Source organism: Terrapene carolina, unplaced genomic scaffold, assembly GCF_002925995.2.
Source record: "Terrapene carolina triunguis isolate 2854851 unplaced genomic scaffold, T_m_triunguis-2.0 Scaffold198, whole genome shotgun sequence".
NCBI lineage: Eukaryota > Metazoa > Chordata > Testudines > Emydidae > Terrapene > Terrapene triunguis.
This window is the reverse complement of record NW_020664549.1, coordinates 4,923,176-4,949,477: the sequence shown is the minus strand read 5'-3', so window position 1 is coordinate 4,949,477 and position 26,302 is coordinate 4,923,176. Positions and strand designations below refer to the sequence as shown.

The following is a 26,302-nucleotide window of genomic DNA, read 5'->3' as shown; positions in this document are numbered from 1 at the left end:
ACCCCACTAGTTCCCTACATACCTTTAAAAATCTGGCCTAAGTGACTTGCCCAAGGTCACACGGGGTATCTGTGGCACTGTCAGAACTTCAACCCAGATCTCCTAAGCCCCATTCCAGTGCCGTAACCACAAGGCCATCCTGGCTCTTAGCATGGGGGCTGGAACAGCTATTCCAGTCCTGAGACCCCATGCAGCTCTGCCAGTACCCCTTGCTCCTGACCTCCTGCTCATTTAGCCCTGGGCCCTAATACAGTTCTGCTGATACACCCCAATCCTGATCCGCTTTATTCCCTGCCATTCTGGTCAGGGACTTAAAGCAGTTCTGCCTCTGTGCTTTCAACATGACCTGGTGCACCCCTTCTGCAGAACTGAATTGTGTAGTCATTGGAGGCTTTTCGCTGTGGACCAAATCGCCCCTAGGGGACTGGATTGAAACCTCCAAACTCATTCCACTTGTGTTGGGAAACCTAGAAGTCTCCAGATATGTGAGGTGCCTCCCCCAACTCGCCACCAAGACAAAAAGCTCCAAAATTAACATTGAGAGAGATAAGTAGGAAAGTCTGCAGGAAAATCAATTAATGATAAAACCCTTCAGCAAACACGTGCAATTTTATCATTTTATGCTGCCATCTAAGCAATAAAATATATGTGTGTATGTTATGTATATTAAATTACATCTCCAAGACGCTGGGTCAGAAATCTGTGCTCCTGCAGCCTGCTTTTTAATCTCCTATTAAACAATACATCTTCTGATTGCTTTTGTCAGCTCTCTAAATTTAATAACTGAACTAACCATCTTCTCCCATTGTTCATATATAAATAAGTGTTGGATCAATACAGCGCATCTTAAAAAAGCCCCTGCCTTTGAAAAATGAGAGGAGTGAAGCCTTGCCAACAAATGCAAGAAAATTATGACTTTGCGCCTCCAACACTGTTTATAACCAGAAAAAAACTTCCATTAAATGTTCTCTGGCATCAAAAAAATTGGATCAATGGGGACTATATGAGCTTTTATTTTCTGAGCTGGGGAATAGATTGTCTGGGTGTCATTCATCCCCACCTCCCCTACACTCCACGGCTAAATTTTGGGATGAAGTTAGGTCACCAGTTACTGCAGTTGCCACAGCTTTGTAATGTTTGTGATGTCCCTGTGACCCTGGCAGACCAGATGCCCATGCACGCCAAAGCTCCAGGCCAATTCACCTGTGTATTAGTATAGATCAAAGTGATTGTTAAATATATGAGAGTATAGTTGGTGTTTAAACTTCATGAAAGCTAATGAGATGTTACTTGCATTGTTTTCACTTATCTGTATCCAGCTATAATGTAGAACAAACATTTACATTGTGTATACTCCTGTAATCACATAACCCATCAAATGAGAAAGAAGCCTTGTATAATGCAAATGAAGAACTTTAACAGACAAGTGCTAATTTCAAAGCAAGTGGTTATTGTGTGTGATGATTGGAGGTCAAAGACTCAAAATGCATTCCTCGCGCTCTGTCTTCAAAGGAAAAGCCCACGTGGGTAGTGACCCTGTCAGCTTGTTTTCTGTGAGAAGAGGCTATAAGTATGGATTCAGGGAAATATCCTTCATCTCTGGACTATTTGGATTCTCACAGGGTGGAATAATGGAACGAGAAGACTGAGATCCCCAGAGTTATTCTGGGTAGCCTGGAGAGACTTTTGGGAAACTGATAGATTACTACATCTCTGCTACCATTTGGATTTCTAGACTGTGCCTCACCTGTACATATGTTACTGGCTTTAACCTCTCAATAACTCTCATTTCTTTTTCTTAACTAATTAACCTTTGGCTACTAGTGTTGTCTTCGGTGTAAAATCTAGGGCAGGCTACCAAATGATCTAGGGTAAGTGACTCGTCTCTTGGGACTAGAAGCAACTTAAATGTGGTTATGTTTGGTGTAAGTGACTTTTTATCACAAAGTCTAGTTTGTCTGCGTGGCAAGATAGACTGGAGAGTCTAAGGGCTGGTCTACACCCAGCCGCTAGTTCGGCGGCTGGGGATCGAAGTTCTGGGTTCGACTTATCGCGTCTGGTCTGGACGCGATAAGTCGAACCAGGAAGTGCTCGCCGTCGACTGCGGTACTCCAGCTCGGCGAGAGGAGTACCGCGGAGTCGACAGGGAGCCTGCCTGCCGCGTGTGGACCGCGTCTGAACCGCGGTAAGTTCGAAGTAAGGTATGTCGACTTCAGCTACGTTATTCACGTAGCTGAAGTTGCGTACCTTACTTCGACTTGGGGGGTTAGTGTAGACCAGGCCTAAGAGTCTGTGACTTCACTGTAAGACTGTTATAGTGATCCAGGAGTTCACATTTGTAACTGGCTTGGTGAAATCTAGTTATAGAACACACCACTAGTTTGGGATGTCTGCCCTGTTTTCTGACAGTCTGCCCTAAGGTAGGCACTCACTCACGGTCTTGAGTGACTCCAGACAGCGTGACAGTCCTTCTTTAGTGACTGGTGCACATAGAACATAACAGTCTACTATTGTTACTAGCTAATGGAGTCACTCCTTTAGCTCAAGTGGTGGAGGCCTGTGCCATGATACTGAAGGGGATCAGTCAGTATGACTGTAGTACATTTGAAAGTGTTATGCTCCCACCCTGTAATGGCTGGCTCACATAGAGGATAATAGTTTACTACTGCTATCATATAGAGGAATTACTCCTTTAGTTCAAGGGGCAGCAGGTCTGTGCTATGGGGGTGAAGGTCCTGGATTCAAATCCTGCTAATGACCCGTACAGGAGGCTTCACTGGAATGACTTCATTGGAATGATGTCCGATTAAGACTGGCATCACTGAGTAAATAATTTGTCCCCGTCTTTGAAAATGCACGAATCTTTGCTCACCACCCCCCCCACCCACATTACCTCTGTTCTTTTAGCACTGACCTCCTATCTGCTCTTTCCTGGTGGGAGAGCCTTCTTCACTGCAGCTCCTGATGGCCTCCCTCTCTCTCCTCCTCCTCCTCCTCAGTTCTCCATCGTCAAACCTCACCTCAGCATGTCACTTCTCTCCCCTGCCTGTGCCTCGTTTATGCAAGATTTTCAACTGGACTTTTCAGCCCTTGGGGGTTTGGAGAGGCTGCTGGAAGCTATCTGGCACCAGGAAGGACAGACTGTTTTGGCAGAAGACTGGGAGTCGGGACTGCCTTCCAGAGGGAGACTAAAGAAGCTCCAGCTATTCAGTTTATCCAAAAGAAGATTAAGGAGGTGGTCTATAAGGCCCAGATCCTTAAAGGTAGATAGGCGTACCTTTTAGAGCCTGTCTGAGGTGCCTTCATGGAGAGCGGATTTCTGAGATTAGGGCGTTTTTTGGTTTAGCCACTAAAGGCAGAATGAGAGCCAGTGACTGGAAGCTGAAACTCAACAAATTTAGCTGGAAATAAGGTGCAAATTTGTAACAAGGAGAGTCATTTAACCATTGGAACAACTTGCCCGGGACCTGATGCATTCTCCGTCACTTGGAGTGTTCAGATCAAGCTCGGAGGTCTCTTTCTAAGAAATATACCCTGCAGTTGAGCTACAGTATCAGGCTAGAGGCAGGAATTACAGGGCAACATTCTCTGTCCTGTGTTGTGCAGGAAAGTCAGACTAGATGGTCTGAATGGTCCCTTGTGGCCTTCAAGTCTGAGTGAAATCCTGGTCCCACTGAAGCCACTAGAAGTTTTGCTGTTGACTCTAATGGGGGCCAGGATTTCACCCTATAAATCTCTTCTCAGCTCTGCTACTGCCTCACTAGTTGACCTTGAACAACTCATTTAACCTCTCTGTGCCTCCATTTCCCTACCTTTTCAAATAGGGATGGTCCTACTGACCTACCTCCCAGGAGAGGGATTGGGGTGAATCAATGTTTATAAAGTGCACTGAGATCCTCAGTGGGAAAGCGTGCGAGGGGCCTGCCTTGCCATGTTAAATGGGCTCTCTCGTGCACACATGGCTGTCAAGCAGGGTAGTGCCATTGCAGTCCCTGGCATTACTCCAGATTCCCGCTGGAGGAACTGAGATGGGAACACGGCTCAGAGACTCTTTGAGCCTGGTCGTGTTTGCTCCTCCCTGGTATGTGTCCTCAATAACGGGCAGAAGGTGGGTAGGAGCCTTTGGGTTCTGGACAGACTCTGCTCCTGCTGCCAGTCTTGTTTATCGCTGCAGGGGTTCTCTGCTCCTGCTGCGGGAAAGAGGGAAGCAGGCAATTTAGTTTAATGAGTATTGGAGCCCAGATCCTTTAACCCTCCGTTTCCAGGGCCCGGCACTTGGTTATAAGCCATGAATTTTTGCAGCTGTTGATTAAAAGGGAAATAAATGTCCAGCTCTGTAAAGCCATTGACTTCGATCTCTGGTAATGGCAGCTGGTAGCAACATCCACCTTGCCCCCTCCCTTCTCATCCCTGCCAGCTCCTCCCAAGACAGGAGCTCCCTCCTTACCTTGGTGAAACATGGGCACAGCTAGATGCTCCCTGGTGCATAACTACAGAGAGCATCAGATAGCCACGGAGCTGTGAGTGGGCACGGAGCGGGGCCCTGCAACTGTGAACGCTCCTGAACAGACCAACACGTGCTGCATGTGTGTTGTGGGGAGAATAGAATACGGCCCCTTCGTGGGGCATAAACCTAAGAGTGGGACTGCGCTTGTGTTGGACTTTCATTCCAAGGAGGAAAAAATATGCCAGGTGGGGGAATTCCTTCCCCCGAGCCATGTAAATCACTGGCTCAGCCAGTTGCAGTTAGATCAAGCTCCATGCAGCCAGGGGCAGTAGTTGGGCTAACAGTGACCTCTGCCTGCTTTGCAAAGTCCGGATGGATTTACCCCGGGCTGTCTGTCCTCCTCCTCCCTGCAAGCACTTCACACTGCCAGCTGCTTCGCATGTCAGCAGCTGACGGGCTGATGCGCAGGTGCCGGTAACAGAGACACAGGGGTGGATCATGGAGCAGGAGCAGGAGTTTGGAAGGGGAAGCGTGGAAGGGAATGTATGGGGGCGGCTATGTGGGGGAGGAAGGGTGAGAGACAGGCACAGTCAGGGGAGGAAGAAAAGGAGACAGATTGAACAGCTGAGTCATCATCACTTTGTTACCAAGGTAAAGGATGCGATTCCTGCCCAGGACTCATGGCTATTGGAAATGGAGGGCTTTGAAAGAAGTGGCATCATCTAGGGCAGGGGTGGGCAAACTACAGACGTTTTAATCCGGCCCTCGAGCTCCCACCGGGGAGTGGGGTCCGGAGCTTGCCCCGCTTTGGCGCTCCAGTCAGGAGTGGGGTTGGGGGCTTGCCCCGCTCCGCACAGCTCCCAGAAGCAGTGGCATGTCCCCCCGTCCGGCTCCTACGCGTAGGGGCAGCCAAGGGGTTCTGCACGCTGCCCCCGCAGCTCCCATTGGCTGGGAACCGTGGCCCATGGGAGCTGCAGGGGTGGCGCCTGTGGACAGGGCAGTATGCAGAGCCGCCTGGCTGCAACTCTGCATACAAGCTGGCGGGGGGGGAGGGGGACATGCAGCTGCTTCCGGGAGCTGCTTGAGGTAAGCGCCATCTGGAGCATGCACCCCTGACCTCCTCCTGCACCCCAACCCACTGCCCCAGCCCTGATCCCCCTCCCACCCTCTGAACCCCTTGGTCCCAGCCCAGAGCACCCTCCTGCACCCCCAACCCCTTATCCCCATCCCCAGCCAGAGCCCTCACCCACCCCTCCGCAACCCAATACCTAATTTTGTGAGCATTCATGGGCCGCCATACAATTTCCATACCCAGATGTGGCCCTCGGGTCAAAAAGTTTACCCACCCCTGATCTAGGGGGTAGGGCACTGGGAGTCAGGAAATCGGGGTTCTATTCCTGGCTCTGCCACGGATCTGCTATGTGACTCTGACCAAGTCACTTACCCGCTCAGTGCCTCAGTTTCCCCATCTGTAACATGGTGATCATACCACTGACCTCCATTTGTTCCTTGAAGCTTATGGAGGCAACATACAAGGAACTTAGCATTAGCCAGCACCAACCTATGCAGCTGGTCCGAGACTGTGGGTAGGTGATGGAAACTGGGTGAGGGCTTTGGAAATCTATATCCCCTCACTCCCATTAAAACAATTCTGTCTAGATAACCCCTGAAAATGATTTGCTGCCCTCACACCTTGAAAAATGACCTGGGGTCCTGCTTTTACTGTGGCCTGGTCTACACTAGAAATGTTATCCCAGTATTATAACCATGTTGGTTAGGGATGTGATTTTTTTACTGATATACCAGTAAAAGCCCTAGCGTGGACATCTTTATATTGGTATTCAGGTGCCCTATACTCTTACAGTTTATTTCACTTCCCAAAATGGAATAGGATATACCAGGATAAGCATTTTTATACCAGTGTCACTGTATCCACTGTTTGCCACTTTAAGCAGTAAGCTTTCTAGTGTAGCTCAGCCCTTTGGGACTGATCCAAAGCCCACTGAAGCCAGAGAAAGTCTTTCCAGTGGTGTCAGTGTGCTTTGGATCAGGCCCTAATCCTCCCTCGCTCCCGTGATTTGTGGAAACCGGACGTGTTTCACGAACAGTTTTGGTTTCGGTGAACTGACATTTATTTATTTTTTTTGTTTAAAAAAAAAACCAAAACAGTATGTCAAAAAATTCCCAACCAACTCTAGCTGCACCCTCTAACACAGAACACCCCCGAGCCTGTTGCTCTTTTCTCTGTTACCTAAAAGCTCCTATTTACACTGTTCAGGATCAGACTGTATTATTATCATCCTCCCCAGGTGGCCAGTTGTGAATTCCGCCAGCACAGAACATCCCTTCAAAAAAAGAACCTATTCTCCCATTCAGGAACAGAGAGAGATGTTTGCAGTTATGGGGGGTTGAATTCCAATCATATGTTACACTCCAAAGTCTATAGGGTGAGATAAGCAAGGCCTCCTTTGAACAGTGCATTTTCAGTCACAAGTCCTAAACGGACCTGGCAGTTCCATTCTTTGATTTCTCCCTGGCTTCAGAGAACAGCAAACAAGGAGTTTTTATTCCTTTGTAGGCAGAAGGAGGGTTCCTTTACAGGGAAGATGGGGGAGAAAGCGGGAGGGAGGGAGGAAGGAGGCAGAACAGAAATGAGTAATTAATTAAAATTACTTATTATTCATGTTGCGGTAGCGCCTAGGAACCCCCGTCATTGACCATGATCCCATTGTGCTAGGTGCTGTGTTAGGACACCTAGCAAAAAGCTGGTCCCTGGCCCACAGAGCTTACTTCAAGTTAAAACTCTGGATACAGAAGTCTCAAAACTTTTAGGAAAAAATTAGATCCACATGACCGCTGTCTGTGTTGCCCTCTCCTGGCTTTCGTAGTGCAACTCCCCATTTCATTCACCTGCCACTGGAGGGTAGATGTTCAAAAGAGGCACCATCGAGGCCCAAAGCTGTGCGCATTGGGTGCTGGGCTCTGTTGAAAATCTGCTCACTGGTGTCATAATGGGAGCTGCTGGAAGCTGTCCCTTATTCCAGCACCTAATGGGGAGCTAAGTTGTTCTGCAAAATCTGGCCCTGGTTGTGGGGACTGAGGGTGGGGTTCACAAAGATATTTAGGTGCCTAATTAGGGCCTGCTCTTGTCCACAGCCTTAGCAGACCCACTCCCTTAGCTCACCAGCTAGAGGCTTGAGTCTTTGGAATCAAAAGTGAGGAGATCAACTGCATGGACTGGGTTACTGGTGAACCATGTAGGGCTGGGGGCAGCTGGCTCATGCCTTGGAAAGAAAGAGTGTCTTTTGTTCATGCAGTCATCTGTCTGAGTCATTCAGGAACAGCTTTGGTGAGGCTTGGAAGAAGCCTCATGTAGGCTTCTTAAGCAGAAATCACTCCTTAACATAGTGCACTGCAGAGGGGAGGTGTGAATTGGGGAAACAAAGGACTCTGTGGTGCATTGAGGACTGTGTGGGATGGAATTGCAAGCTCTCGCGGTAAGAGCGGGGGAGGGAGGGAAGGGGTGTGCAATGATTGGAGGGGCTCTGAAAAGAGCCCTCTTAAAGACAGATAGGGTGAGTTGTGCTTCTCTGTTTTAGAGAGCAGCCTGTTTTGTTTCTCTCTGGGTTGGGGTTCTTGTGTGCTCTGAATTCTAAGAAATAAAGCAGTGTTATGTTGCAGCCCGCCAGCAAGAGTATTCCATGTGGGATATGATTTCTCAGTTTGCATGCTGTGAAGAATAACAGACTCTGATGCAGAGGTGGGCTCCCCCTGCCTCCTTCCTATGCCCTTGGGAACAGAAGAACCACAGCTGGGAGCCTGGAGTGGCTTGAACCTCTACCACAACTGCATGTAAGTAGAGAGGGGAAGGGGGTGTATATTTTGTAGCTTGATGAGTGCCTGGGGGAAGGAAGGGGAACATGGCTTGCAGCTTCTCTAGCTTCACTCCCATTAGGGCTACCCCTAAATGTCCAGGGCCAAAGGGGGCGGGATCAAAACACAGCCCCTCCCCTTGGAATAACTTTCCTACACACCCTGTGGACTTCACACTCCCTAATCGCTTTCCCTTCTCGAGTCTGTTGGGTCTACAGGTGTTTGCTGCCATAGGTCTGAATGGCAGCATACTCGAAGCTTACTCAAGGTAGCTATGTTATTGTGTTTAGCTGCACACGGAGCACAACCTATTAATTAGCGCCACCTCGTGGCCAGTAAACGAAAACCCCAGCAGCTTGCTCGGTCTCCGTAAGACGTTTGGGGCCACTGGGATGAACGTCCCAGAGGCAGGAGCTGTGTTTGTCCGGCTTATTAAACAGGGGAGCGGAGGAGGAAAGTTTATGGCGTGTGACTTTGGTCTTTGGTGCTGGATCCGCAGCCCTAGAGACTGAATCTATAGCTCTTAGGTAGTCATGTGGCCCTGCCTCAGGAGAGACGCCAAGGCCTGAGTAGAAATAGGCCCCAGTGCTGCCACATGCTAATCAGAGAGGGGGAGAGCGGGGGCTGGATCCATAGGATGGACTGTAACCGAGCGAGTGCACTTCAGGGTTTAGGGGGCGTGATCTGAGTCCTGCTCTCATGCTGGGTGGAAGCCGGTGATGTCACAAGAACCTTGCATTAGTGAGATACTCATCCTCCTCCTCATATTTTGCCTGTGGGATTGAGCTGCTCCTCTCTCCATGCTGTGCCTTGTGGGGCGGAGGAGGGTGGCGTGATGGGTGAGGCTGGGTGATGCCTGTCCTGCCGGGTGTTGGGCTGGATCCTGATCGCAGCCATGCCGGCGGAAACGTTGAGTAAGCAAAGAGGCTGCTTTGGATTTACACTGGTGTTAGCGCGAGCAGAGTCTGGCCTTTCGTCGTCAGGGTTATCAGGAGCTGCACCGCAGTTTGGCTGGAGCAAAGGAAGTTGCATTTACTCACTGGAGATCACCTGGCTGGGGGTCGCAGTGCTCCTCGGATGATCTGCGAGTCAGGATGGCGAAAGGGGAGACAGGCTGCATTTCCCAAAGAAATTCCATTAATCTCCGCTTTCCCCTCGCCAAATTTCTCAACTTCCCTCCATGGACTCCTTAATCCTGCTGGCTTGTGTAGCCTGCAGCCGAGAGATTCCTAGCCTGGTGTGGTGTGCGTGGGAAAGCCGAGCGGGTGGGAGAGGAAAATGCCACCCACCCGCCTCCAATGGGTGGGGAACTTGGTGGGGCTGGTGGCAGTTGGGACAATGCTGGCTGGACAGGAGAGGAGCCCACATGCTGAGCGGACACTGGGTTGCTCCTGTCCTTCAGAGACATTGGCACTCATTGGCTAGCTTAGGGAGGAAAGGAGACGATTGGTCCCTTGCTCTCCCCTTTCATTAATTTAAACCCTAGTTCAGGCCATGTGGTGCCGCTTTGTGCGCCGTTCAGTGTGGGAGAATGGACCGGGCAGGGTTCTGATACTGGGCATGGCAGGAGGGCGGGGTGTGATCCAGCTAGTTGCTTGCACCCCCCTGAGGCCAGTTTCCAGTGTGGTTAAAAGGAACGGTTCCCTGAAGTAAAAGACCTGGGCGCTCACTAATGAGCTTGGAGCCCACGGGATTGGGGAAGACCTTGTGGCCTGCATGGGCTGAGTTCCCCCTTTTAGTTCCCTCTGCCCCCATCCTGGGCTGCAGGGAGAGGGGGGACTCAGAAGAATGAGCTGAGTCCTAGGGTAGGCTGAGGAGGCCGAGTTATGGGTCGTATGGCTGGAGACCCCGGAACTGAAACCACTTAAAACGCCTGGCGGATGAGAGTACGGGGGGCAGGGCGAGTCGCTCACTCCCCTGCGTTAAGTTGAATAAAGTCGACAGCCTGGTGCTTAAAATCCATCCCCTTGTTTGTCCTCAGTCGCCACCGTGCCTACACCGAAGGATCGCAGCTGGAAGGCCAGGCTGCAGTGCACCCATGGGGTAAGGACACCACCCATGGAAGCCAGGGATGGGAGAAGCATCCTTAACGCAATGGGAGCTGGAGGCTCCGTGGGTTCATCATTGATCGTGTCTCCGTTTTTGCATAGCTCGTGAGTTAATTGTTCTGATTGAAGGGGGGGGCTTCAGCGGAGTCGCCTCTTTCTCTTCTACAGTGGCTTCTATTGTGTCTCCCTCCCCTAGGTGGAGAATCTTTGACATGTGGTATTTCTAATTGCTTCAGGCCAAGAGAGAGAGGGAGGTAGTTGGGAAAGAGAGCAGCAAAAATGGAATGAGACTGGGATCAGTCACTAGCCAGCTTGATAACAAATTCACTGACACAGGGAACAATTTTTCCCTGACGCTGCCAATTTGTTAATGACTCTGACGCTAAGGGCCCCAAAGGAGGGGAACTTTGACTCTGCAAAAAACACTCTGCTAAAGCAGAATTGCTTTATTTAAGGCTACGTCAGGCATGTTTAAATATTAAAGGCTGAGCAATAATGGATGATATTAGTTTAGGTTGCAAGTGCCAATTGGAGCCCTCATTTACCGAAGGCAAGTGGTTGTGGGCATGTGTGTGTTTGTTCCTGACTGTGGATAATGTGGGGAAATCTCTTAAGAACTCCAAGAGGGGTGGGAAGAGAGAGATGGATTTGACTGTCTCTTACCTCAGTGATAAATCCGGAGTAACCCCAGAGCAGAATCTGACATCGATTCTATAGGGCCACTGATGTAAATCAACATTGCTCCACTGACCTCAGCGGAGGTCTGTGTCACTGATCTAGGCTCATTGCTGACCTACCTTTATTACTACTTATTTGTATAATGACAGTGCCTAAAGGCGCTGATCAGGATCAAGGCCCCATTGTGCAGGGTGCTGTACAACACACAGTAAGAGACAATCCCTGCTCTGACAGGCTTGCAAGCTAACTAGAGTATGGGTGGGAGGGGAAACTGAGGCTCAGGGCAGGGGAAGGGACATGCCTACGGTCACACAGCAGGTCAGTGGTAACACCAGGGATAAGATCCCAGTCTTTTGAAGCCCAGTCCAGTGGTCTCCCCACTAGACTATCCTGCTTCTCTGCTTGAGTCTCTGTCCAGCCTGACACAGCTGGAATATCCCACGTGGGGTGTGCAGGAGCCTTTGTCCCATAATAAAACACCCTCACTGGCGTGCTAACATTTTGCACTTAGGAATAACGTGTGGCACCCGCAGGACATCCAGGATGGGAAGTCTAGCATTATTCGATGGATCCTCTCTTGGCTGGACTTTCCTCTCGCTTTAATGCAGTGCAACTTCATTGACTTCAGAGGCGTCACTCCTGATTTGCAGTTGCATATGTGAGAAGTGAATCCAGCTTCTCTGAGGCAGTCGGGGATAATGCTAGTGCGGTTGGCCTGCATGGTGCTTTGCAGAGAGAGAATCCCTTTAGTATAAGTGGCTGAGGCACACAACCCAGTTGATCAATGGTGCTGAAGTTGGGGGAGGCTCCCCAGCTGCTGGGAGCCTGATCCTGCAATGTGCTGCGTGCCTCCTGCGAGGAAGAAAGCTCCTTAAACTCTTGCTGGCTTTGCTGGGAGCTGAGGGTGCTCAGCGCCTTATAGGATTGGGCCCTTGGTCTACAACCTCTCTGGGATTAAGTGAAGCATGTTTGCACCCGAAGTGACTTGTCTGAGCATGAGGGATGCGAGATGCTGAGCTGTGATGAGGTCGTCACATTCCACCCAGACGCTGCTTTCAGTTCCTCGGCAGTTCCCATGTCCCCCTGCTGAGGGAGCTGAGCCGCTGACTCAGAAACACCCCCCGGCGGGGTGTGGCTTTAGTTCTTTGTGGTTGGTGGAAGGAGCCAGCGAGAGAGACGCTGCAGCAACACAAGCTCGCTGTATAACCTTGACAAGGGCCTCGGGGGCTGGAACACAAGCCTTTTTCCCAGTGCGCTCAGAACTCCAGGACAAAGACACAGCCTACAGGGTGGGAATGCTGGGGTCTGGCTATGTGAAAGTTTATTTAACACTTAGCCTCTTTATGCATGGTGAGGAGCCTTGCGAATGACTAAGAATAACCCTGTGCATTTCCATAGTGCTTCTCCTGTCGAGCTCTTTGGGGCAGGGGACTGTCTTTTTTCCTGTGTTTCTCCAGCACTTGGCACAGGGGGATTCTGGTCCATGATTAGGGTTCCTAGGTGCTAGGACAGTACAAATAAAAATAATAATAGCGTGGGAAGGATTCTGTTTTGTTTCCATACACAAAGAGCAAAATGTGCCTTAGAGCTTAAGAGGAGAGGTAGAGCTGGCTGAAAAACAGATTTTCTGACCCACCAAAAGAAATCAGATTTTGGGGAAAAAAATCCCATATTGGGGCGAAAAGCCAGAATTTCAAAAGTTTTTGCAAAATGAAATGCCGGGAAAAAATTTAGTTTCAGGACAATCAAAATGTTTTGTGCCATTTTAAACGTTTTCATTTTTTAAATATAAAATAAATTTAGAAATGAAAAATTGTTTTGAAACAAACAGTTGAATCTTTTTGATCAGAAACTATCAAAACAAGATGTTTTGACATTTTGAAAACACTTTCCCCAAAAAATTTTTAAACGAAATATTGCAATCTGTAGTTTTGTGAAAAAATTTGGCTTTGACAAAATGGCATTTTTCAACAGAAAACTGTTGTGACAAAAATTTCCCAACCAGCCTGTAGCCTGTTGTAGGGGAAACAAGAAAAAAGAAACAAATGTTGTAAAGTCTCCAGGAGAGAGCACAGTGTGTCTTGTTTCATAACATGCTGCAGCAACTCTGAACAAAAATGGCAGCTGCTGAGCTCAGCCTGCAGAGGAAGCTCTTAGAAATTTAAAGGCATAGGATGCAGAAAATGAAAGGCATCAAAGTTTCATAAGTGCATGCACAGATGGCAAAGCTTTTAGTAGGTCATTGGGAGTGTGTGGGGGTCATTTAGCTACCGCTGAAATATGACTGCAGATAAAGGGCAGATGGGAAGGGACTGCTCTTCTGTGCCAATGAAGCACCATCCCCTGGAGTTGCTGGTACTAGTCCCCACTGAACAGAGTAATGGACCACATGAACCCATGGTCTGATCCAGTGTGGCAGTTCCTGGGTTCCTGTGCTGTGTGCCGAGTCTCTTTTGGTAATAGCGAGCTGTTCATTGAAACATTTGTATTAGGATAATTATAACAAATGGAGAACAACAGGTCTCCAGGGCCAAATTCAACCATTGGTGTAACTGAAAACAGAGGTTTGGCCCCTCATGCTTTGGGGATCCGAGTGTTTTGTAAAACAGGCATGGTCCACATGTTAAATATCACAGACACAACAGCCAGTTATACACCTGGAAGGAACGGGAACTAGAATCCCTTCAGTTTCCCCACACCAAATCACTCAGGCCTTTGCTGCTTAAGCTATTGGAAATATTGCCCAGCTGGTAGCAATAATTGGTCTTTTATCTTCTATGCCGGCTGGCCTATAGAGGGTGACATGAGCATATGTAACCTCCCGGTCAGTGTATGCTACATGTCACCCTTTGTGCTTGATACACAGAGGATGCTACAGCTCTCAATATGCTAGTCTGGCTCTGTAGTGCACGCTTTTAGCCCTGGAGATCCCCGGTGTGTCGACCAAGATGGCAGCTGTCACACTAGACATATTAGGAGATCCCAAATGGCTTGCCAGCTCCCCTTTGGCTGAGTTCCAAGCGTGGCTCCCTCTGGAACCCATAGATGCTGCTGCAAGCATCGTCCAGTGGGAGGCGCTCAGGAGCAGCACTTCCCAGAGGTGCCTTGTGTGTGCACGTGTCCACAGTGAGTATATGAAGTAAAGCTTGGGGAAGGGCGGTCGCTGAATCCTCAGGAAGGTCTGGCTACCTCCCACCATAGAGGGGAGAGGGGAATAAATGTGACCCCGGATTTCCCTTTCCATGACGCAGAAGCCCCTGGCCGAGGAATCAGACAGACGCACCTCCCTTCTTTGTGCTGCTGGTGTTTATTTTGGGTTTGTTTTTAATCCCTACGGTTCAACTTTACAAAGTCCTCACGCCGATACATTGGTTTATGTATAAAATATGTACAGGAAAGCACTGCAGGAGCCATCGCGCCCTCTAGAGCCGGGCCGCGCGAGTGAAAGAGTGCTCCTCTCCTTGGAGGGGGACGATAGGGTCGAGAAATGTAACAATTTCCAAGTACATGAGCAAATATTTACAGGTGCCAAGACAAAAAAATATATCTCCAGTGTCGTCTCCAGGAGAGCTGGGAGCAGCAAAGCCCCCCTCACAGCTCCATTTGTTATATTGATTTATAAAGACTATGTATATCGATTTTCACAGGCCGTGCGTCTGCCAAGGATGCACAGCTCCGACTTTCGCTTGTGCTGGCAAGGGGTCGCAGAGACCGCTCCCGCCATGGATTTTGACGCTCTATGTTCTGCAGCGTTATGGAACGATGCCTCCGAAACACTCCCATGAGCTAGAGTAAATGCCACACAAACGTGGAGTCCATTCCAGGTGAGGGCGGGGGGGAATCCAGTCTGGGCTTTCCCCAGGACTGTCCTGGTGTTAATGCAATGGAAGCCTAGGAGATGTCTTTGCAGGTAGAGATCTCCCTTTGAGCTGCTTAATTTATTTGGAGTAAATAGGAGAACCTGGGCTGGATTTCTGTGCCCGCCTGGAATGGATCCAGCTGGGGGATGCGCAAGTAGTTAGAGCTTCTAATGGGATTTGGTGGTCAGAATGGCTTGTTAGAATGGGATGCCTTTAAATAGCCATGAGAGGTAGCTAAGCCGGGTGTGAAGTTAAAGGCAGTGGTCACCAAATGCTGTTCACTGACTCATTGTAACACAACTGAAAATGCTGATCTCTAAACTAAACCCTGATGCCAGTGAACAGCAAAATCCCCACTGATCTGAATGGGACTGGGATTTGTCCCCCCATGTCTTCAAGCTTGTGGAGAGCGTAACGTGGATTAAATCTACAGCTGGGCAAGGGTTTCCCAGTACTTTAGCTTGAGGCACTGGGAAAAACCCTGCTCTACTTGAGTCTGGATCTGGCTTAATCCCATTGCATTGCATCAGCTCTGCTCTGCTTGGAAATGGTGCAGAGGGAGGCGTGCTGCCCTGCATGCAACCTCTCCAGTCCTCCTGCAACAGCCTGGGGTGCAGCCAGGCAAAGAAACAAGGTGGCTTCCCTCCCGGCCCCTCTGTGAGTGAGAGGATGGGGAAGATAGTAAGGAACAGAGAGGGAATTACAGACCACAGAAACCTGCTGTTGTGTTCCATTGCAGCTTCTGACCAAGGAGAGAGCATAATGCCAGTAACCATGAGCTCTGGGGAGAATGCAAGGGATGGATGGATGTCTTCCCGTCCTGAATCCACTCACACACACGCTTTCAGACCCGCATGCATGCAAGTGCTTATACTTGTGCATGCATGTATTCGTAGACTTTTGTATACACACGCAATGTTGGTATGTGCTACATACACCCAGTGCGCAAGCGCTTTAGGCAGGGGTTTAAAGCTAAACCAGAGTTTGCGCTCCCCATGCTCTTCCTACTGGGCTGTCTTCTAGGATCTGCATTATTGCTGAGCTGGACTTTCCCTCTTGCACGGAATCATTTGCAGTGGTGCCTGATGGTAAATACACCGAAAACTCCTGCAATTCTGTGACCATTGAGAGCTATCACCTCTCTGCTAGCAAGTTATACAGCTGGCACAACTGTAGGAGAGTGTGGTACCCACAGCTGCTCCCACTAGCATTGATCCTGAATTATCACGGTCCGCTCTAGTGGACTGAGAATGAGAATGGGAGCCAGGAACTCCTGACTTCTAATCCCAGCTCTGCCACTGACCCCTTCTGTGGCCTTGGTCACATCACTTCACCTCTCCATCTTGCCATCTCTGCAATGGGTATAGTGATGCACAACCCAAAGGGGTGTTGTTTTAGAAATGGAGCCACAGCAGCAGCCATTGAGGACTGAAGCAGAGCTAAGAAATGATGCTGCCGACTTGTTCTAGTTCTAAAAACACCCATCAAGCACCAGGGTGCTGGACAACTTCCCCTCCGTTGTTGTATGTTCCCACTAGGGCTATTTCACTCCAGGTGACACAAGCTGCATCACAGAGTGTGACCCATGGGCAGCACAGCTCAAGGGGTTAGCTTCTGGGGCCACTCTCTCACCAAAACTCTTCAGCCCCTGCCAACCTAAATCACGCTTTATTTCCTTAAATCTATGTGCACAAGGGGGCGGGAGGTCATGAACAAGTGAGCACAAAGGTCTGCACAAGTTGGTACTGGCTTTGCGTGAGTGTGTGCAGCAGGGCGTGCAAGGGTTTGCGTGAGAGGGCTCAGAATTCATTAGTTGATATTTGCACAGGTGGCTGCTTGCACAAGTGGTTCGCATATGCACAAGTGAGCCTTTGCATAAGTGGGTTCCGTATGTGCACAGCTATTTGCAGGGAGGGGCCACATTCAGTATCGACACCGCTATTTTCACAGGGGAGGACTCTCCTGTGCACACCTGAGCAGGTGTGATATGTGATGACGTAGTACAAGGGAGTAATCTCATGAGACAAGTTCGTGGACCAGAGGGTACGTGGGTGCATCACTTTCTACTTCTTGATCCCAGAGCGTGGCAGGTCCCCCAAGTTCAAACTGTCCATGGTCTATGCTGGTGACACTTGACTGGAGGAGACGGAGGATACCTCAGTCTTGCTCTGGGATACAGTCGAGGAGACATCATCATCCCCAAAGGGGTTCTTGCCGCAGCAGATTGTGGTGATCATGCAGTTACGGAACTGAAGGGAGAGAGAAAGCAGTGGCACCTTTGCACAGCACATACATCCACGATGGCCAGTGGAGCCGTCCCTCTGATCACCAGACAAAGAGCACTTTGCTGGGTTACATATAACACCTCACCCACTACAGAGATGCTACCACCCCTGTGGCGAAACGTGGCAGCTGTTCCAACTGCACCGACAGCGCTAAACAAATTAAGGCAGAAAGCGACAGGTACCAGATTCAACTGGAATTTGTTCTGGGACTGGAATAGCAGGGGGGGGTGCTATTAGGCAGGAGGAAGATGCATCTGCACAGCTGTGGTGAAGCTCACGACTGGAGTAGCAAGAAGACTGCAGGTCAGGATCAAGGTGCATTGGCAGCACCAACACAGGACTGGGATAATAGAGGGGCTGTAGGTTGGGATTGAGGTGTGTTGGCAGAGCTGGGGGTGTCCCAGGGAGTGGAGTAGCAGGGGTGCTGCAGGTCAGGATCAAGGTGCATTTGGAAAGCTGAGTAGAGGGAGACCAGGGATGGAATAGCAGGGGGGAAGCTGCAGGTCAGGACTGAGGTGCATTGGCTGGGGTCACAGAACTGCGAGAGCAGGGGTGCTATAGGCCAGGTTCAGGGTGCGCCCTGAGAGTTCTGGGGGAGGCCTAGGACAGGAACAGCTTTGGCAGGGAGGCTCTGGCCCTGGGAGTCTCACCTGTTTGTTCATGAGGACATAGATGACGGGGTTGTAGAGAGAGGAGCTCTTGGAGAAGAAGGCAGGCACTGACATGAGAGTAGCGGAGAAGTCCGCCCCCTTGTTGGTGAAGATCCAGAACGCCACCAAGGCATAGGGCGTCCAGGCCATGAGAAAGCCCAGAACCATTAGGATCACCATGCGGGTCACCTCCCTTTCCGCCTTCTGGGTGCTCGCCGACTCCTGCTGCTGTGCGGCTGCCTGCGGGAGTAGGAGAGGGCAGTGAGCCAAGAAGCGCATTGCAGTGCTGAGCTGTCTCCCACCTGGCAAACTAGAGAGAACTAGCTATCTGACATGGCTGGAGTCAGGGAACGGAGTAGGTCTGAACCCCTTTGCTGGGTAAGCTGACCCCTAGGCCGAAGACCTTTCAGTTCATATTGCATTATGCCCAGAAGGGATCAAAACCACTGCACAGAACATGGATGAGATCCAGGGGCAGGGACCCGCTCCACTGCTCAGAACCTGGACTAGATCTGGAGCACAGACTAGATTTACACATGGAACGGCTCACACCCAAGGCAGCACACACCCAGTCATAAAGTGCAGCCGATAAACTCTCTTACCTGGAGAAAGGAGAGGCTGAAACAGGCACACACCTGCCCCTGCTTTGTGCTTGCAGAGAATCATCCCTGCTTTCGATCCCCCTGTGAGGCCCTGAGCCCCCTCACTGCCCGCTGATAAATTATGGGTGTGATGTTTTACATCTCTTGCCTCTTTGCTAAGCCTGGGCCTGTCTCCAGAGGAGATGGGGGAGTGAACAGAGATAACACCGGGGGCGATTCATAGATTCCAAGGCAAGAAGGGACCACTGTGATTGTCTAGTCTGACCTGGCCAAACACATGCGGGCTGGTATTGCCCATCAGATGGTGCTGCGGGTGCTTCAAGGAGCCTGTTCTCCAGCTGAGGACCAACACCTTCTACCCCTCCCCCCATGCTCGTTGCCTCTCTTCATCAAACCCTGAGCAGCTCAATGCATACTCTACCTCTCGGACTTTGCATATGAGCCGCCCGTAGGAGAAGAAGATGACCACCACCGGGATGATGAAGTGGACCATGAACATGTAGACAACGTAGGATTCGTTGTGGTAGTCGGGGTTGAGGGTGTAGTAATCTGGGCCACAAGAGCACTGCATGCCCTCGGGAATGTATCTGCCGAATGAGAGAGCAAGCAAAGCGGAAGGGTTAGGTCGCGCATTTCACAGGGGCCCCCCACGTGTGGCCTTCGGATAGGGCTGGGTTGAAACTGGTGAGGTGACCTAGAGTCTCTGGGTCTGCAGCAAGATGTCTTGCCCATGGGCTGGAGAGCCTGCGGCTAAGCCAGCCCTTGATTACAAGATGAGCCCCACAGGAGAGCAACCAGGTGATTGCAGGCAGGGTGTGTTTGAGAGCGTAGCTGAGACTGCCAGCGGCAGGAGGAAGCCTGGCAGTAACCCGGGGAAGCCCAGAACACAGGAGGTTGTGTGGTGCTGGAGCTGGTGGAAGAAGCCATGCAGAGAGCACGCCTGGCTCTACAGAGCCCGAGCCAGGTCAAGCCTGTGAGTGGGCGTTGAAGAAGGGAAGGTGGGGAACTTTGTGTGCGTTTGGACTTTTGAGTTCTGGTTTTGGACAAACTCCATTGCCAGCCTGAGGAGAACCGGGGAAGAGTGAATTCAAAGGTTCACTGGAGCCTGATTGAGTTCTTAGAGGGGCTTGGATGAAGGGGAAGTAGAGGCAGAGCAGTCACAGAGGCAAACTTCGCCACAATGGGGCGCTGGGCAGGCAGTAAGCAGCCGTGGGGCTGCATTAGCAGCTCCCTGAGCCTCTGAGAATGACAGCACCAGCCAAAGCCAATGGCGCTGTGGCCAGGCATTGCGTGTGCTCCTTCCAAATTTCTCGGCCCATGCCCCTCAATCCTGACCTGCAGCCCCCACCCTCTGCTATGCCAATCCTGAGCTCCCCACGCCCAGCTCTGCCAAGGCACCCCCGCTGGCCTATTGGTGTGAGGCAGAGGTGCATGCTTCCACATGGGGCTCTGCTGAGCCTGCTGCACTCCTTCCCTGAGTGATGGAAGCTGCGGCGAAGCGCCGTGCCCCAGTGCCAGGCAGCCCGGGAGAGGATCACGCAGGGGCAGTGATTGATTCAGGAGAAGGCGGCGTGTTTGCCGTTTGCTCTGCACTGACACATTGCACTTGGACATGTAGACATCAATTGGTTGTGACAGAGGCTCCCTCCCATGGGGAGCAAGCTGTTTATTCCTGTCCCTACACGGCTGAGCATTTGGCTGCCAGGTGCCACCTGCTCTTTCTCCTGAGGAGCAGAGATGATGGGGAACCTACTATGGCTCAATGCAGGTGTGAACTCTGAGGTGTCCTGGATTCCCTGCTGCTGAGGGATTGTGTCCCTGACCATCTTGGCTAATAGCCATTGATGGACCTATCGTTAGCGCCTGCTTAAATTTTTGCCTGTAGAATAAGATTCTTTCCATAGGCTTTTCAGAGCATCCTATAGAATTCAAAAGAGGATTCTTTCCCTGGAAGGATTTTGGTTTTAATTAGACCTATAGGATGGATCTCGTCCTTTATGAACTCCCATAGGACTTCAGAGTAATATCGATTGTGGGTCGAGTTTGGGTTGTGGGCGGAGCTAACTGGACCCCTGTTACATTTCTGCAGCATCCTATTGGTTTCATCCCTAGTCAGTTCTTTACTGCTTTTCTGTAAAGAGAGAGATTTGCGGGGGAGAGGGGGGTGAACGTGTCCCAAACTAAAAACCCCTCTGCTATTTCTTAGTTTATCAGATTTGGGGTTTCTATGACTCAAAAGCAGCTTTGTTACTTTAATAGCTAATGTCCTGATCCCTGCAGAGTCACGTAAGTAAATTGACTTCAATGGGTTTGCTGCCAGGAGTAAATGTAAGTCTTTTTCAGGATCAGGTCCCAAATTTGTGCAGCAGGAGGGCTGTGGCGAGGGCAGTGCCTTTACCTGTGCTGGAGGGGAAACGACAAGTGAATTAATGTGCAAGGCGCCAGATTGACAGCCCTTCTTAATGCTCAAGTCCTGTGTCTATCCACAGAGCCTATACAACAGAGGCATCCCATACTGTGCTTCAGTCCTGACCGCCCAGCTCCTGGCCAACATGATATTCGGGCTCAACTTGAAACGATAGGGTCCATGCCACGTGTCCTCTTAGGCCTGGTCCACACTAGGACTTTAATTCGGATTTAGAAGCGTTAATCTTAATTCATTGGTTTAACTGGGATTTACTGTCATATGTAAGGATTAGCACTGGGAGCTGCCGTTGCGGGATTGAGCCCCTAACTCTTCTTCACGCCGAATTCTGCTCTAGCTAGGTTAGTCTGCAATGACTGCTGGAATGGGGACAACCATGTGCACGGCTGGCTCCCCAGAGGAGAACACAGCTGTTCGACGGAGCGCAGCTGGTGGCCTATGGCATTAGACAATTGCATTACGAGCAGACCGTGCTTCCTCCGAGCTCACAAGCAAGTACAGAGAGTCTCGTCTCTCTTTGCTTAGTGGCCTGGGCAGCTTTGTCCCTTCCCCTCTGCGGTAGCGAGCAAAGAGCATGTAGGTCTGTATTTGCCCTTGCCACGGTTAGTTCTCACTTCCTATGGTTGGGCTGATGCACAGAGCTTTTGGGACAGGAACAGCAGGGGAAGGGGTTGCAGGTCAGGATTGTGGTGTCCCAGCAGAACTCTGTGTGGGACTCAGAACTGGAATAGCAGGCGGTGATGTTGGGCCAGAATGAAATGCATTGACAGAGCTGGGGTGAAACCTGGACTATCAGGAGATGCTGAAGGTCAGGACTGAGGTGATGCATTAGCAGCGCTGTGTGTGGGGAGTCTAGACAGGAATAGCAGAGGGGCCTGTAAGGTAGGATAGAGGTGCTTTGGCAGAGCTGTGTGAGGAAGCTTGCAATGCCCAGATGCGGGAGGTTACATTTTCAGGAAGGATCCCGAAGCTCAGAGTCTGATTCTGCTCTCATTAGCACTGGCGTAAATCAGGAGTAAGTCCATTTAAGACAGTGGCATTATCTCAGTATAAACCCAAGGTACACAGATCAGGTTCAGATCCATAATTGCTTTTCCTCCCTTGGTATCCTGCTGTTAATTGATTTATCTTGTTAGACTGACCTCACACTTGGTAAAGCAACCCCCATCCTTTCATGTATTTATACCTGCTCCTGTATTTTTCACTTCATGCATCTAATGAAGTGGGCTGTAGCCCACGAAAGCTTATGCCCAAATAAATTTGTTAGTCTCTAAGGTGCCACACGGATTCCTCGTTATAATTGCTTCTGTGCTTCAAGGGCTCATACATAGGGGGGCACCTGGGTATTTGGGAGTCGAGTATTTAGACAGCGGTCTTTGTCCGGATGGTGTCAACACTGTCTGTGTTTCGTATTACTCACCTGGACCAGCCAAATAGGGGTGGAGCAGCGCAGGAAAAGGCCATTGCCCAGGTAAAACTGATGCCCATCAAGGCATGGGTGGCAGAGAAGCGGAAGTTGCCCATGGGCTTACACACCACGATATAACGCTCTATGGCCAGGACGACCAGCGACCACAGGGCAACCTGACCTGGGGGAGAAAGAGACAGACAAAGCAATCTAACATGAGTGAGCTGTTAAAGGACTTGGGGGACAAGAACTTATCTAAACCTGCTCTTATCTGAACCGAGGGGAAGCATGGTCTGGTGGGTACAGTACAGGACCAGGAGTTGGATCACGGGACTGAATTGGGTCACGGGGCTGAGTTGGAACCGGTACCCTGCAGCCTCCCCATCTCACCGTGGCTTGAGCAGAGTCTGCCTTTACAGTGCCTAAGAGTCTGCCCCCAAAATGGCCATATAAAGCGCCCAAGGGCCAATATGAGTCTCTAAATGTCTTGTTTAGGGCTCTGGTCATTTGTCATCCCCTAAAGTCAATGAGTCAAGTCTCGACCTGGTGTAAGGAAGCGCGGCTCAAGGCGTGAACCCTCGCTTGCACCATGTCCGAACCTGTCCTGATGGCTCTAAGAGTCTAAATGGGTATTTGGTATGTGTCCCCGCTGCAGGAGAATGAGCCCGGGCAGGTGCTGGTGTGTTTATTTATCAAAGGATAATCAAACCTTAGGGGATTATGAGCCTTTAGCCTGTGCCATAAGCCTGTTAATGCCCCCAGCATGTGCTCATCCGCTGATAGCTACACCCTCTGCTCAGCTTTCATGAAGAACGGTAACTCTTGCTGCTTCCCTTTAGTATAAACTTTCTTCTTCCTTTCCCCCCACAGTTGGGACCCTCCTTGTTCTCGCTGGGTAGAAATGGAAAGCCTGGATAAGATGGAGGGCCTGAAAAAGCGTGAAAGGTTAGAAGCTGTTGTCAGGCACAGAGATGGGGCCTTTTCACTGAAGGAATTAGTGATGACACTAAGTGGTCCTTCTTCTGCTCCCTAATATAGACCCGGCCCCATTTCCAATCCCTGGCATAGACAGGATTCGTTGAGCCTCTTTTCCTGGTGGCAGGAATATCCCCATTGCCTCAAATGTATTCAGGAGTGAAAATTACCCAGTGAATTTTTTTTTTTTTTAAACTCCTGGCATTGATTGCAAACTGTTCCCTTCAAGAATTTGCTCTCTGAGCTGTGTTCGGCTGGCCGGATAAGTCACCAGGTATCATCTCTCTTTGCTGGTCGGATGAGCGCAGAGATGTAAAATTAATTCATTCTGCTTGGAAATGGACTTTTTTTTGCAAGCAGTTGTGCCACTGAGATTCGATCGCAACCCTGCCCGCAGGAGTGAAAGATCAAAAAGCCACGAACGTGGTCAGATCAGCTGGGTTTGAAAACGCCGCCGGATAGTCATTGGAAAATTTCTGCACTACTTGCGCAGCTCTGCTCAAAAATATAGACTGAACCCTGGTTCCACTCCTTGAGACTGACCATGTCATTTTTCCTCTTCTTGAGAGCAACCACATCTTCCTTCAGCTCCCTGATACACAATTAACCCTCACTCTGCTCCCAGATTTAAACCTTTCCTCCTCTTTCATAAGCACCAAACTCCTCTTCTCTAGCCCAGAGGAGACTCATTTTCCCTTCCCAAATACAGATGGGATCATTCTGTCCTTCGCTGATACTGATCGGATCTTCCTTCTCCTCCCAAATGCTGACCTGCCCCTTCTCTTGTATAAAAAGCCTGCCCTTGCTCCAAACTGCAGCATCCTGCTGTAAGATGCATTGTTTTGGACCATTGGTTTTATGTAACAGTGATAGCATCTTCCACTGGGAACCTGGGACAATTTTATATGCTCCTGGAGTCTTACTGTTGCACCAAACGTTTTTTGTATTCCCCATGACAGCCCTGGTTATTGATGTCTTCCATTTCTCCACGGAACTGGAACAACGTGGGGTAAGTTTCCCAGGCGCTGTTCCCCATTCTAAAAGAACCACCCTAAGGGAATTTCAGTCTCTTGGACCTTTTTAGTCCTTGATCCTTCTGCTGAGGCTACCGACAAGGGTTCCCAATTAACGTTGGTTATGATGCTGCCTGCCAGGGGATAAAGACCCACCTACCCACCCATTTGACGCAGATCGCTGACTTGGACGCCGATGTGGTACTAATGTCTGGCCGGGTTTGACATGACTGGCATAGCCCAGGAGGTAAAAGCCTTCATATTAGGGGGCAGTATTCAAACCTGGGCATCTGCATTCAGGTGCTCAGTTCTGTACATGAGTGCTCCCAGCAGCACTGCAGATGCTCAAATGCATGTGTTAGCTACCTAAACCAGATAACTCCAGGTCAGACTGTGGAAGGAAGAGTCATTTTCAGTCAGGCTGCCAATGACTGACCTGCTGGGAGGGACTTCCGCACAATATTCAGCAGGGCTTATTCTAAACAGTGGAGGATCTTGCCAAGACCATGGCAGTTTCCAGATTAATCTCAAGAGGTGCTTGACTTTGTGTGGACCCTAGCGATGGGCTCAAACCCAGCCCTTCCCAATTCAAACACCCCTGAACTTTGGGTGCCAGATCCTTAGCTGAACTTTGCAGCTTGGGCTGATTTCTTTTCATTGCCGCCTTTCTGAAACTCCTGACGTGGATGCTGTCGTCACGGGCTTCCGGGACAATTTTTAAAAGTCCCCAATCTATTTTGGGCACAGCTCGTAGCTTGTCATTGGGCTGGTTCTCAAGTCACTGTGCCATACTGATGCGGTACCTTTGCATTACAATGCTACATCACCCTTCCGGGAGTGGCATAATGTACTGAGGCCACATAGGGCATGTCTACACTGCAGTTAGGGGCTGTCATAGCTAGCTCAGGTGCCAGAGCAGTGAAGCCGTGGCAGCACGGGGCTGTACAAACCTGCCCGGAACCCTGGGTAATTACTTGCATGTCTAGCCGTGCTGAAACATGCAGTGTCTAGCCCACTAGTGCAGCCAAGCATGTTTCAATGGGGAGAAACAGACTGAATGCAAGCCATCTGCCTGGACGGCATGCTTCCAACTGGAAATAAACCCAGGGCAAACTAGAACTTCCTTCCTCCAGCCAGGCAAGCGCATGCCTGATTCCCCCTTCCCTGCCCCCCCCCGCCCCCCCCCCCCCCCCGCTGAGCTCTTACCTCCCAGTGTGGCAAAGAAGCCCTCCACGGCACAGCCTATGGGCCCGAAGATAAAGTAGCCGTTCCAGGCCGTGTAGAAGGTGACAGTGAAGCCAAAGCAAGCCATGAAGAGATCAGCCACTGCCAGGTTGACCAGGATGTAGTTGAGTGGCTGCCGCAGCTTCTTGTGCTTGAAAGTGACAAGGAGGGTGAGGAGATTGATGGGGAGCCCGGTGAAGATGAGAAAGAAGATGTAGCAGCACACGATGCGGTACTTCCAGGGTTCGGCTAGGTAATACTGTGGATACTCAAAGGGGCTCCGCACCAGCCCTGTTTTATTGGAGAGCGGCACATAGAAATTGATACCTTCTGTCCCGTTCATCCTTCTGTTATTTTAGCAGCTGCTCTTTATTATTTAATTGTTTCTGTCTTTTTTCAGAACCAATTTAATTTTATTGTCAACCTCAATAAAAAAAAATCCCCCCACCCCCAACAGAAATCCTTAAGAGAATGCAGAGCTGGTGTGGTGTCCCTCATCTACATCCCAGGGCTGGCAGCGCCAGGATCCCATGGGGGTTTTTATATCCTTCGCCCACTTCTGCTGGAGTGGAGGAGGGAGTGAGGGTGGGAGGGGAGGATTAGGGTCTAGGCTAAGTTTGTATGACAAGGACAACGGGATTGAGAGGGGTTGATGGTTTAAGCGCCCTCTAAGCAGCTAGTTGGCCCCAAAACCTGCCTTAAGGCGTATTAATTTCCATTAAGTGTTTAATATCTTTGAAGGAATTTGGTTTATTTGGAAGTGAGGTGAGGCAGGAACAGAGCGGTAAATTGGCAGGTGGTAACCAGGAAAGAA

The 26,302-nt window shown here is 50.2% G+C and overlaps 1 protein-coding gene across 1 annotated transcript; it reads right to left on the bottom strand.

Moving 5' to 3' along the window:
• Positions 1-17,023: 17,023 nt before the first annotated feature.
• Positions 17,024-25,831, bottom strand: LOC113407092 (blue-sensitive opsin). The gene is made up of 5 exons (XM_026655132.1): positions 25,471-25,831; positions 22,289-22,457; positions 18,865-19,030; positions 17,842-18,081; positions 17,024-17,155 (listed from the first exon to the last, which is right to left on the bottom strand). The coding sequence occupies exons 1-5, from the start codon at positions 25,829-25,831 to the stop codon at positions 17,024-17,026; spliced, it is 1,068 nt and encodes a 355-aa protein (XP_026510917.1).
• Between the last annotated feature and the right edge of the window lie 471 nt (positions 25,832-26,302).

Coding starts and splice junctions, on each gene's coding strand:
- LOC113407092 (XM_026655132.1), bottom strand. CDS start 25,831: ATGAACGGGACAGAAGGTATCAATTTCTATGTGCCGCTCTCCAATAAA. Junction 19,031..22,288: donor CCCCTATTTGGCTGGTCCAG/GTGAGTAATACG, acceptor CTCATTCGGCAG/ATACATTCCCGAGGGCATGC. Junction 17,156..17,841: donor ATGTCCTCATGAACAAACAG/GTGAGACTCCCA, acceptor CTCTCCCTTCAG/TTCCGTAACTGCATGATCAC.